Genomic DNA, 14,029 nt, shown 5'->3' on the forward strand with positions numbered 1-14,029 from the left:
ACTTAACTATAAATATTTCTTATTAGTGACTTACAATTTTTTCTCCCATTTTTCTTCTTGTTGCCAATTATGTTGTGTTCAATTAATTAATTAATTATGTTGTGTTGTATAGTTGTAATGCTGTAAACTCCCACGTAGGTAGGTGACGTTGTCGTCTCACGTTGCACGTTTTATATTGTATGTTTATAAAAACGTGTGTATACCGGCTGCGCCAATTATGTTGTGTATTTTTGTGGAAAACCCCGAGTGTGCCAAAATGTTGAATTCTTTATTTCAAGTTTTGGACGAAATGTTTCAGTTGCACTTGTTTATAGCTAATTTTTAAAAAGGTCCTTAGCTATTATGAAAACACTTGAGTTTAATTTCACAATTTAATTTTATTAATTTTATTTATGTTATAATTTATATTCTTTGGATTCTTTTAAATTCAGTCACACACGACTTATTTGTTTTAACATTTGTTGTCAGCGCTACTACGCTTGATCATTTTTTATATTTGGCTATGTGTACATTATATAAATTTTAACCACTACTTCGTTTAACCACTGTTTTTTATAATTTTCTATTTCTACACAACTTTCAACTCCCGTCTTTGACTCCTCTTTGACTCTTAATTTTTACTCCAACTTAGACTCTAACTTAGACTCTAACTTAGACTCTAACTTTAACTTCAGCTACAACTCCAACTGCAACTTAACTACCACTCTAACTATAACTACAATTACAACTATCTACTTTGTGGTTTTAAATCTATCTTATATACCCAAACTTGATGCAAAAATCCAATATATGACCTTCAAATTACCCTAGTTACCTAATTGGGTTTATTCATAGTTTCATAATTTACTTTGCTAAATTTGCAAAGTTTTTATTATTAATAAGAATGCTCTACATATTTTTGCAATTCTTCCGTATTTACAATTTCAATGTCACTTACATCGTGACACCAATTATTAACCAAATACCAAAACTCAGCATTTCTTATCGTCGAACTGACGGTCTGCTGCTTTGGTTCTAGTCAACAACTGCCCAGATGCAAATAACCTTGCCTATTTTTAGGAAAATGTACGATCACCTAAGATCGTACACACTACCATGCAGAAAAACTGCCAAAAACCCGTGAAATTAAATAAAATAAATATTTAACTCACAACATTCCTTCCCCCTATGAAGAACATTGTGGCACACAATGTTATATATCTAACGGTCTATATTAAACTTGCATCAAATTTAGGTTTACATTTTAAATTATTCATTTAAATTTTAAAATCTTAAATCTATATTAAATTTTAATTTTTTCATAACATTATTCTTAAAAAAAAATAACACTTTATATACGCCAAAAATATTTCCATACATGTTTACTCTTCATAAACTACTTATTAGTTAAAAATTTGTTCTTATTAAAATATTTTAGTATTTAAATACTTTAAGAAATGTTTACTCTTGATAATTGAAATTTGTAAATTTCTTTATTATTGTGTTCTGTTGTTTATTATGATTGTTATTATAAACTACTTATTAGTTAAAAATTTATTCTTATTAATATATTTTAAGAAATTTGTAAATTTATTATGCTCCTTATTATAAACTACTTATTAGTCAAAAATTTATTTAGATTATAATAATGAAAATGTTGAGTCAAACAAAAAATATTTATTTCAGTTTTCTAGTTTCATTTTTTTTTTACTTTTCCCCCCCGGAAAAACAGGAACCTTCATCTCCTAATTGTAAACCTACAACTCCTAAAAATTAAAACTAAAGACTAAATTTAAAAAAAAACTTGTTAATAGTTATAATTTTGTCTATCTTTTATGTAATTTAAGTAGATTATTGTGGAATACTCTTTCCCTTCCTGAAATTATTACTTTAGCATTTACTGGACTAGTAATTTCTGTTACTGGGAAAGGTCCCACCCAAATAGGTGAAAACTTATTTCTTCTACTTGTATTCTTCAACCATACCCTATCTCCTACTTTGAACATTCTACTTTTAGAATTCTTATCATAGTTTAACTCCTGATTTTTTCGAACCACGTCGTATGAGCGTTGAATTTGATATTTCAGAATTTTTGAAAAATCGTCGTGGTTGTATAATGGTGTTGGTTTTCTTTTTAATGTTATGGGAATCTCGAAATCGAACCCAAATAGTGTTTTTGATGGTGTCTGCTTTGTTGCAGAATGCACCGTGTTATTATGGACATGCATCGCATGATGCAACCACTCATCCCAGTTGGATCCATCCAATTTAACGAAACTTCTTAAAAATTCCGCTAAAGGACGATGACTTCTTTCCAAAGAGCCATTTGCCTGTGGATGATATGGAGTAGTTTGTATTTTTTTAACACCAAGAATTTTGCAGATTTCTTTGAATAATTTCGAAGTGAAATTAGTCCCATTGTCTGTCACGAGAACTTTTGGTATATTAAATTTTGAAACTATTTCGTTAAAGAATTTCCTTGCTACTGTCGTAGCTTCCCCATCCTGTAATGCTGTACATACCAAATACTTAGAAAAATCATCCTGAAATGTTAAAATTAGTTTATTCCCATTCTCTGTAGTAGGTAGTGGGCCTACAATATCCATAAATACTTTGTCGAATGGTCTTTGAGGGGTATCCGTCAAAACCATTGGCATTTTCTCTACCCTAGAACTCTTGTTTTTCTGGCATTGTTGACATGTTCCGACGTAGTCTTTTATCTGTCTTTGCATGCCTGCCCATTTAAACTGTTTTCGTATTCGGAAATATGTTTTAACAGCTCCTTGATGTCCTCCGATAGGTGAGTCGTGGAATTTCTTTAAAACTTCTTGGATATCCTTTTTATTAGTTAGAAATACCGCGTAATCTTCTTTCGTTTGGTCCTTCGTATCTTCCACTTCTTCTATTTCATTTTGTTCCATTTTATTTTTGTTTTCCTTCAGATTTGTTGCTTTTTTATTTCCTCTCGTAACTACTGCTATTGGTAGTCGACTCAGAGCATCCGCGTTTTTATTGGTTTTTCCTGGTTTGTATAAAATTTCAAAATCGTATTCCAACAATTTCAATCGGAATCTTCCCAAACGTGTGTCTTGGTCTTTAAGATTTGCTATACCTCTTAATGGCTTATGGTCAGTAAATATTTTAAAATGTCTTCCCAATAAGTAAGACCTAAAATTCCTAGTTGCCCAAACTATCGCAAGAAATTCCTTTTCTATAGTTGAATATCTTTTCTCAGTATTACTCAGAGCACGGCTTGCGAAATAAAGTGGTAAATCAGAACCTACTTCTCCCTGAGACAATACTGCACCTAACGCTTCATTACTAGCGTCAGTTGTTAAAACAAAAGGTTTTGAGAAATCTGGATATTGAAGTATAGGAGGCTTCGTTATTGCAGCCTTCAGTCTAATCATTGCTTCTTGGCAACTGTCGTTCCATTCGAACTTTTCTCCTTTCCTTAGCAATTTATTAAGTGGTAAACACACACTCGCTGCTTGTGGGATAAATTTCCTATAATAATTCACAAGTCCCAAAAATGATTGCAGTTCCTTAACATTTCGAGGTGCTGGGATAGACTTAACACACTTGGTTTTGTCTGGATCTGGAATTACTCCTTTGTCCAAACATTTATGCCCAAGGTAAACGACTTCTCGTCTTAAAAACTGACATTTCTCCGTTTGTAATTTTAAATTATTTTCTTTTAGTGCTTGTAATACTCTCCTTAACCTTTGGTCGTGTTCATTTAAATTCCTTCCGTAGATAACAATATCGTCGAGATAGACGAAGCAATCTATCCCTTGTAATCCTGTTAAAATACTATTCATAATTCGTTGAAAAGTTGCGGGTGCTCCTGTTAAACCAAATGGCATTCTAAGAAATTCAAAATGTCCTAGACCTGTGCTAAATGCCGTTTTCTCCCTGTATTTACTGTCTACCATCACCTGGTGATAGCCACTAGCCAAATCCAGCGTTGAGAAATATCTACTGCATCCTAGTTGGTCTAAAATTTCATCAATTCTAGGAATTGGAAACACCTGTTTAATTGTTTTTTCATTTAATTTTCTAAAATCAACCACGAGACGCCATTTCTTTTCCCCATCTATACCTGACCTTTTTGGTACAAGGATGATAGGAGAGTTCCATGGTGATTTACTCCTTGTTATTATCCCTTCATCTAGCATTTCACTAACTTGCTTATTAATTTCTTCCTTATGTGCTTCTGGTAATCTATATTGTCGTTGATTTACCGGTATTTGATCATGACTTGTTGGAATTTCGTGTGCCAACACTGATGTATAGGACAGTTTATCTCCTGATAAGTGAAATACATCGTTATATTCCTTAATTGTCTGCGTAATTAACCGTCTTTCTTCATTGTTTAAACGCTCATCCAATCTTATTAATTTCAGTAATTTTCCGTACCTTTCCTGTAAGTTTACTTCTTTGTTCAAATTAACATTAGGGACATTGTACTCATAGTACTCATTCATAACACTGCCCTTTAATTCAATTTCACTATTCATTTCAACTGCATAGTTGTTTGCATTCAAAATTCTTACAAAACCTATTCCGTTTTTTACTTCTGTTAAACATTCACCTGAATAGACATTTCTAACTATTTCCTTTTTATGTATTACGAGTGTTCCTTCTTTAGGTACTACTTTTACTGGAATAATCATTGTTGATCTACCTGGGATTGTCATGCTTTCTGCTATACAAATCCGACCATGATCTACAATGCTTACCAGTGGTAAAGTAGCTAATTCCTCTTTATTCTTAAAAAATTTTAAAACCTTTTTAATTGTGTCTGTAGTAGACCGGTTCCACAGTTCATCTCTACCTAGAAGTCCGTCTGCTGGTAACTGGCTACCTACTGGCACTACATGCATTTTGAATTGTAGAGCTGGAAATTTTCGGTGTTCAATATTGACCGTACCCAATGTACTTATATTGCCTCCAAAAGCTCCTGTAAGACCCTTTGTGTCTTTGGTGTTTATATCTTTTAAATTGATTAACGCCTCTGTTTTTATAAGGCTGGTGTCTGCTCCCGAGTCAACTAAAAGTCGAAGTTTATTCCCCACTGCACGTTCGCAAGGTACTTTTACATAGGCATCATCAAACGATTGACTAATGCTACCTTTGGCATTGTAACTCGCTCCTTTTGCCCGTATAACTCCTATTTGTTCAAACACCCACTCTGATTTTTCTTTCCAGTAATCCGATAGTATTGAACAATATGAAATTAGTAATGTAACTATACATGTCCAAATACTGAACATATATTTGTTCACCCTCAACACTATATTATTCAATTTCGGCTTTTTCGAATAACTAATTTTTTCCTCTGAATTTTTAAACGCTATTTGGTTGGTCAACTTTTCTTGCACTTCCTTATGTTTTATCGTGATTATACCATGATTCCTTGAATTAACCGCTTTGGCTCCTAAATTCTTCATCTTATTATTTGTATTCGATCGGTTCTGAACATTGTTGTTGCTGTTACTTTTAGTTATTCGTGCAGGTCCTAAATTAAATTGACATTTACTTTTTGAATTTACGGCAGTCCAGTCTAATGTCTTAGACTGAGCCGGTTGAAGTTTCCCGACGGATTTGGTACTGTTATTCTGCAAGTTTTTGCAAAATGTCCTTCTTTGCCGCACCTAAAACATCTAAGATTTGCACTCAAAGGTCTTCCACTTGGTCTGTTAAAGTTTGGATTACTGTGCTTTAAAGGTACTGAATGATTTTGCCAGTCCCTTTCTTGTCTCACGTTACTGTAGTTATTTTGGTTCCCACGTCCTGTATGTCCCAATTTACAAAATTTATTCTGTTCATGTCCTCTCACTCCACAAAAAGTACAATACAATTTGTTTAGTCTACTGAAACAATCCTTTATATCGTGTCCCGTCTTCTTGCAGAAATTGCAGGCCGATTTTTCTTGTTTTACTGTCTCCATAGGATGTTCTCTACATTTGGGTCCATTTTCATGCCCATATACTCCACAATTTGTACAGTATGGCGTATTTTGTCTTTCTGGGCAGAATGCCCATCCATGTCCGTCTTGTTTACAAAACGTACATTTCATTTCTGTTCGATTCTCTGTGGTGGACATGTTTATATTTGAACGTGATTCACCCAATAATTCTTCGGCTGATTCTGCAATAAAAATTAGTTTCTGGATAGGATCATTCTCTAACCCAATAAACCTATGCTTTAAACTATTGTCTTTTAAACCCTTAATAAAACAACGTACTGTTAGTCGCCTGTATTCTCCTAACTGTGACAGAATTTCACTCTCACCTCCTTGATTTCTTATTAGTTGTTCGGCTTCATGTAGTAACGCCTCCAGTTTACCTCCAAATGAACTCGCCGACTCATTCTGTCTTTGTTTGGTACAAGTTAAATCATTCCTTATGTGTTCCAATGTACTTTTCCTGAGGTATGTACGTTTAATCGCCTCACACAATTCATTTACTGTGTTGAATGGTCTACCCGCGATATTCTCGTAAGCTACACTCACTAATCTTTGTTTTATGCAACTTACGACATACTGTGCTCCCTCTTGCGGTAGTGCTTGTTGTACCAGTTCACAACCCGCAATAAACTTGTGTACTTCACTCCGTAGATCGGGTCCTTCTGTGCCCGCGAAATACGGTACCACCTTGGTTACTATTTCCATGATTGCCGTAATCGATGCCATAACTTTTTTTTCGTTATTGTTTGTTTCCACCATTGTTCTCAGTAACTGTTTTGTTTGTCCGCACTTCGCTAGTTCTTTCTTTAAATCATCAATTTGTGCTGTTAGCTTTTTAATCTCGTTTTCCCTAATGTGATCTGTACCTTCTGAGTCCAAGATTATACTGATGTCCTGTTCCGTTTTTCCCTGGTTTTTTAAAACGTTCTCCAAAATTGCTGTCTGATTTTCCGCGTCTTGCAATAAAGATGTTAGTTCTTCCGTGCGTGAACTTAGTTGCTTACACTTATGTTCCAAACCCTTTTTAGCATCTGACAAATCTTCAATAACGTTCGCCAATTCTTTAGACCTTCCACACTCTCTATATTTTCCTTTATGTATTCAAGTTCTTCAACCCTCGTTAACCTGTTATGTCTAATATGATCTTTTGTTAATTGAACAAATTCCTTATCTGGATTAAGTTCAATTAATTTTTCCCAAGCGTGTACTCTTGCCGATTCTAAATATCTTTTAAATACTCTAAGCTCCTGTTGTAAATTTTCGATTTCCTTTTCCATTTATGAGAAATAAAAACAAAATAATTACGTGACCCCACTCAACCAATAACAATAATTAATTAATCAAAAGAGAAAATACCAAACCATATCTCTGTATTACACTTATTACTTAGAAAAAAAAAACAATGTTTAATTCCACAATTCTCTAAATTCTTGCCTATATTGTCGGGCCCACTCTTTATCTGTTTTTGGTACTGGTCGTTTTATGCAGTTTTTATTGGGTTTTATGCTTATGTTTTCGTAAGATATTCCCTTATCTTTTGTATTGTCTATTTTACTAATAATACGATGTGCTTTCTCAAACAACCATTTATGCGAATCTAGATGGTTTTCTAAATCTTTTTCCTCGAATTGCTTATCGCAAACAAAACAACTTTTCCCCATATTTGAACAAACTTGAAAATTAAGAAATTTCACATAACAACGTAGAACAACAGAACTCAAAAAAACTTACATATAGTAATAAATTTACATACATAAAACTTACATTCAGAAAATTTACATATAAAATTTGATTTTTAAAAAAAATAAAAATATATATTATATCATTACAATATTATTTTGATTTGATTTGTCTTTCTTAAAAAATGAAATGTCTTTCTATTTTAAAAACTTAACTATAAATATTTCTTATTAGTGACTTACAATTTTTTCTCCCATTTTTCTTCTTGTTGCCAATTATGTTGTGTTCAATTAATTAATTAATTATGTTGTGTTGTATAGTTGTAATGCTGTAAACTCCCACGTAGGTAGGTGACGTTGTCGTCTCACGTTGCACGTTTTATATTGTATGTTTATAAAAACGTGTGTATACCGGCTGCGCCAATTATGTTGTGTATTTTTGTGGAAAACCCCGAGTGTGCCAAAATGTTGAATTCTTTATTTCAAGTTTTGGACGAAATGTTTCAGTTGCACTTGTTTATAGCTAATTTTTAAAAAGGTCCTTAGCTATTATGAAAACACTTGAGTTTAATTTCACAATTTAATTTTATTAATTTTATTTATGTTATAATTTATATTCTTTGGATTCTTTTAAATTCAGTCACACACGACTTATTTGTTTTAACATTTGTTGTCAGCGCTACTACGCTTGATCATTTTTTATATTTGGCTAAGTGTACATTATATAAATTTTAACCACTACTTCGTTTAACCACTGTTTTTTATAATTTTCTATTTCTACACAACTTTCAACTCCCGTCTTTGACTCCTCTTTGACTCTTAATTTTTACTCCAACTTAGACTCTAACTTAGACTCTAACTTAGACTCTAACTTTAACTTCAGCTACAACTCCAACTGCAACTTAACTACCACTCTAACTATAACTACAATTACAACTATCTACTTTGTGGTTTTAAATCTATCTTATATACCCAAACTTGATGCAAAAATCCAATATATGACCTTCAAATTACCCTAGTTACCTAATTGGGTTTATTCATAGTTTCATAATTTACTTTGCTAAATTTGCAAAGTTTTTATTATTAATAAGAATGCTCTACATATTTTTGCAATTCTTCCGTATTTACAATTTCAATGTCACTTACATCGTGACACCAATTATTAACCAAATACCAAAACTCAGCATTTCTTATCGTCGAACTGACGGTCTGCTGCTTTGGTTCTAGTCAACAACTGCCCAGATGCAAATAACCTTGCCTATTTTTAGGAAAATGTACGATCACCTAAGATCGTACACACTACCATACAGAAAAACTGCCAAAAACCCGTGAAATTAAATAAAATAAATATTTAACTCACAACAACGCCATATAAGCTAATCTTTGATGGCCATCAAAGATAATATATTTGCTATCTTCCACCGAAAAAGGTAGGTGTGATTATCTGCTGCAGTTTTTTAGATAGTTTGACTACTATGAATCTAATCAACTTTTTAATTCATCTATGGTATATAAGAAAAAAGTTTATTGAACGGTTTAATTATGTTAAAAATCATAATTTAAAAACAGAAATGATGTGGAACTAATTTAAAATGTCAATATTTTACCTTCTGCTCAAAAAGTACTCGGATTTTGTAAATAAAACACACAAATTTAAATTTTATTCCAAATTTATTTTATCGCCTTCAAAATATGCTCCTTCTAAAGCGATACACATATGCCAACGCTTTACCCAATTTTCCATACACTTTTCGTAGGCCCGTGAAGGTATGGCTTTTAGTTCCTTCAGCGAATTCTCTTTTACCGATTCAATCGACTCAAAACGCTTACCACGAAGAAGCAATTCGAGTTACGGGAACAGGAAACGGATCTAGATCTGGTGAATATGGTGCCTGAGCGATGACAGTGGTGCCGTGTTTGGTCAAAAAATCGCGTACAACAAGAATTTTCCATAGTAAAAATCGCTAAATGCACTTGAGGTAGTTTCACATTAACAGCTGCTCTAAAAAAACTAATTGACAGATGGTGCTCAAATTTGTACCATATGTCAAGAAAGGGTGTACCCACATAACAAAAAAAAATTTTTTTTTGAAAAAGGTCTATTACTTAAGAAGTAGTTAACAAACAACAAAATCCGGATACTTGTTGCGCAGGTTTAAAAATAAAAAGTGAAAATTTTTTTTATTTTGTAAGTATAATTTATATATTAATTTGAATCAAAAGTAAAAAAAAAATTTTAACCAAGTTAGATGACGGTCGGTTTTTGCAAATGATGCGTGTAAACAAAAACCAATTTGCTTATTTAGTTGCCTTGATTTCTGAAGCTGAAATATTTAAAAAAGCAAACGGCAGCAAACAGTTTCCGATTGGACTACATTTAGTTAGTTCTGTATCGTTTGGGCTCTTCAGGAGAGAGTGCGTCAATTAGGAAAGTAGCAGCTACTTTTGGAATTGGCGATGGTGCAACTTTGATGAAAATTACACAAAGAATTTTTAGTGTTTTTATAACACTATTGCCGAAGAACATCGTATGGCCAAGCTCATCAGAGCAGGAACAAATAATAAGTGACACGTACAATGAATTACCGTTTTGCATTGGCTATATCGATGGCACCGAAATAAAAATTGCAGATGCACCACAAATTAATCATGAAAAATATTTTTGAAGAAATCACATTTATTCCATTAAACTTCAAGCTGTTTGTGATTACAAATTAAGAATAAGAGATGTTGTTGTTGGTTATGCGGGCTCGACTCACGATGCTAAAGTTTTTTCGAACTCAATACTTTTAAAAGAAAAAGATCGATTTTTTTCTAATCAATCATGGATTGCTGGTGACTCCGCATATCCGTTGTCTGATATCATTATACCACCATATAGAAGAAACTCACAGCAACTTACCAGTGAAGAACGAATTCAGTTCAATAAACGCCATAGTAAATATCGAGTTCGGGTGGAACATTGTTTTGGGTTATTGAAGGAAAATTTTTGTAGCTTGAAAGAACTAAGAGTTCGAATTAAAAATAACAAAAGTCATAAATTTTGTTGTGAAAGGATACTTGTGTGCTGTATTCTTCACAACATATTGCTTACTGAATTTGAAAGTCAAAGCCGTGAAGAAATACATATTTCTGCAGAGGAAGATCTTCCTGATATGTTACTCTATAACAATGAATCTAGTGCATATGAAAGTAAAAGAAAGTCAATTTACAATCTTATGTTTAATTAATTTGCAAATGTTTTATTCATATTTATAAGAAACTTAAAATAGTGAAAATATAAATATAATTTTTAAAATGAAAAAATACAAGTAAAAGTAAGAGTAATATGAAAAAATGTTAAAAAATAAATATACAGTAAAATTTAAATATATTGAAATATATTTATATATATACTCAACTTTTATACTATATATACTAAACCTAATACACTAAGTGTATCGAACTTATCATTAATAGATTAAAAATAATAAAATTAAATTTTAATATTTGTTAAAACTTAAAACTAAATTGAGAATCATTAATTAGTTAGGACAAAATAAAATTGAAAAATTAGCTATCGTTCGCTTTGCCATATTTTAAATCCAGTTCATATATCGCCAATTTCTCTTTTTGCTTTAACTTCTCCTCTTTTAGCCTGAATCTCATGTTCATCTTATCCTCCTTCATGCGCAATTTTTTTAGTTCGAATTCTTTGTGAAACTCGAATTTTTCTGCTTCAAGTTGAAGCTTCCGATTTTGGAACTCCTCTCGTTTGCGTTCAATATCGTTTAGTTCCTGAATGGCGGATGTTTGTTTATTACGTCTTAAATTGTTTTCGAAACGAATCCTCCCTGGTGTAGTTTTTTTTTGTGTGTTAACCTCGCTTCTGTTAGTAGTGATCTGTTACACAGTATTTTCTGTCAGTATATCTGCATCAAATATCGTGCTAAATGGTGTTGCTTCTTCGCTGTTCGCTATTTTAACGCCTGCTCGTTCGCTGGTACTATTCAGTTCTTGCACTGACATCTCCTTGTCGCATACCATAGCAGAAGATTGTAAAACAATTTCGCTGCTCCAAGCTTTCTCACCAAATATTTCCGACAATTGGTCATAATATGGACACATCAATTTTACCTTATCTACAAACAAAAAGGAAACATTTATATAACATTTATACTAACACAAAATTGATTTTAATTACCTTTTATAGATGTGACTTCTTCGTCATCTAGCAAGCCGGCGCCAGTAGACTTGCGCCAATTGTTTGCCTTAACAAAACTTTGCTTAAAATATCTCATCTTAAATCTTACTAAGTCCCACGTTGTATCAATTTTTGTCACTTCTAATAGTATAATTTATAATATATTTGGGCTGTTGGTTTCTATAATTAAAACGAATCAAGTTTTGTGAAAATAATAAAAACAAATTGTCATCCAACCTCAAAATTAGACGTATCCCAGGCTTTCGACAAAGTTTGGCATACAGGTCTACTAACAAAAATAAGAGACATTTTTCCGTTGGAGTATTTCGATATGGTTTCTTCTTATTTGACCAATCGTTACTTCTGTGTTAAGCATGGAAACGATTACAGTGAACTCCAAAAAATCAACGCTGGGGTACCCCAAGGCAGTGTACTTGGTCCTTTGTTATATTTAATATACACAAATGATTTGCCAATGAGCTCAGCGACGTTTACAGCGACGTTCGCTGACGATACAGCTGTTCTAGCGATTGGAGATGATGAACTAACAGCAGCCAGGCGTCTGCAGTCTTCTGTCAATGACATTATCGCTTGGGCTGAAAAGTGGAAAATAAAACTTAACCACTATAAATCAGTTCACGTCAACTTTACAAACCGAAATATCAGATTTATGCCCCTCTACATTGATGGAATACAAATTCCACATTCTAATACGGCTAAGTACCTCGGTATGACATTGGATGCAAAGCTGAGATGGAATGAACATGTAAAAAAAAGAGAGATGAGCTGAATATAAAATACAGATCAATCAAATGGCTTATTGGAAAGAAGTCGAAACTGTCACTTCATAACAAGCTTTTAATTTACAAACAAATATTGAAACCAATTTGGACATATGGTATTCAGCTCTGGGGATGCGCTAGCAGCACACATGTTGAAACCATACAAAAATTCCAAAACGTTATATTAAGGGGTGTGGCAAATGCACCATGGTACGTAAGGAACTCTGATCTGCATCGTGATCTAGGGATAAATACGGTGGTGGAAGAAATACAGCGAAATGCAAGAATGCACCTGCAGCGACTGTACTCTCATCCGAATGATGAAGCTAACGAACTGGCGTCAATAGAGCCAACACGTCGCTTTAAGCGTCTAAAACCTTGTGATCTTTGGTCGCAACCTGTCCGAAATGCGTGATAAATGAACTTGCGTGATTTCTGATTAAATTCTTTATAATTGTTGATTAAAATTGTTTGTTAGCTTATTATATTGTTAGCTAGTTACTCTTATAAAAATTTATTTAATCAAATAAAATAAATTTATATAAAAAAAAAGAAAATAAATACAACCTCAGAATGTCCGTTTGCATAAATATATTCTAATATTTTTAAATTTTCCTCATTTGTCCATTTTCGTACTGGATTTTTTCTTTTCCGTGTTTTTGTTTGTACATTACTCACTAAATTAAATCCTTTTAATTTAAAAGTTATATATAATTAATAACTTACTTTTGCCAAATGTCCTGCTCTTCACTTAACACAATATTTAATATTAATCAAAAACAAAAACAAAACAAATTTTAAATGCTGCCCATACGAAATGCTTAGTATAAATACATTTTCGGAGTAAAATTTTTTCTTATGTATAAGAAATATGGAAACATTGAAAAAAGAGTAAAAGTGCAACGCAAATGTTAGTCAAACCAAATGCTTGACTAACGTAGTAACATTGCAACACATCACTAGATATGTATTTTGTTGTTGCTGCGTTGCTCTTTTAATACGTCACTAGGTTACCGAGCGCGTTATTCGAACTCGTAAATAACCCTATTATTTTCTATTTTCGTTTGTATATCTACACAAATGTAAAAATGAAATGAACGGATTTGAGTTGTTTTACAGAATAAATTAATTTTAAACTAACAAAAGCTTATGAACTAAATATTTTGTGTAATATAATTTACATTGTGTAAAATACACTTAGTTACAATACTATAAATATATATGTTAATTGGTTGGTCGCGATCGCTGGATCTCGATAAGTACTTAAATAGTTGACTCAAGTTGTATGTAACCGTTTGTTATTGCTCTTAGTTTTGTTGAACACAAACACACAATTTTTTCTAAAATAATTTATAATAAAATTTATTTCTAAACTAATTGATATTCTCAGAAAACTATTTCTAAGATAACTTAAGGGCCCCTTAGACAGCATCTC

The 14,029-nt window shown here is 32.5% G+C and overlaps 1 protein-coding gene across 1 annotated transcript; it reads right to left on the reverse strand.

The window, feature by feature from the left end:
- Window positions 1-11,192: 11,192 nt before the first annotated feature.
- LOC119663453 lies at window positions 11,193-12,162 on the reverse strand. Its single transcript, XM_038073056.1, has 3 exons — window positions 12,050-12,162; window positions 11,813-11,992; window positions 11,193-11,750 (listed from the first exon to the last, which is right to left on the reverse strand). Exons 2-3 carry the CDS (start codon window positions 11,907-11,909, stop codon window positions 11,515-11,517), a joined length of 333 nt encoding a protein of 110 aa, XP_037928984.1. The 5' UTR covers window positions 11,910-11,992; window positions 12,050-12,162; the 3' UTR covers window positions 11,193-11,514.
- Between the last annotated feature and the right edge of the window lie 1,867 nt (window positions 12,163-14,029).

This window comes from Teleopsis dalmanni, unplaced genomic scaffold (genome assembly GCF_002237135.1).
Source record: "Teleopsis dalmanni isolate 2A unplaced genomic scaffold, ASM223713v2 unscaffolded_contig_0422, whole genome shotgun sequence".
Taxonomy (NCBI): Eukaryota; Metazoa; Arthropoda; class Insecta; order Diptera; family Diopsidae; genus Teleopsis; species Teleopsis dalmanni.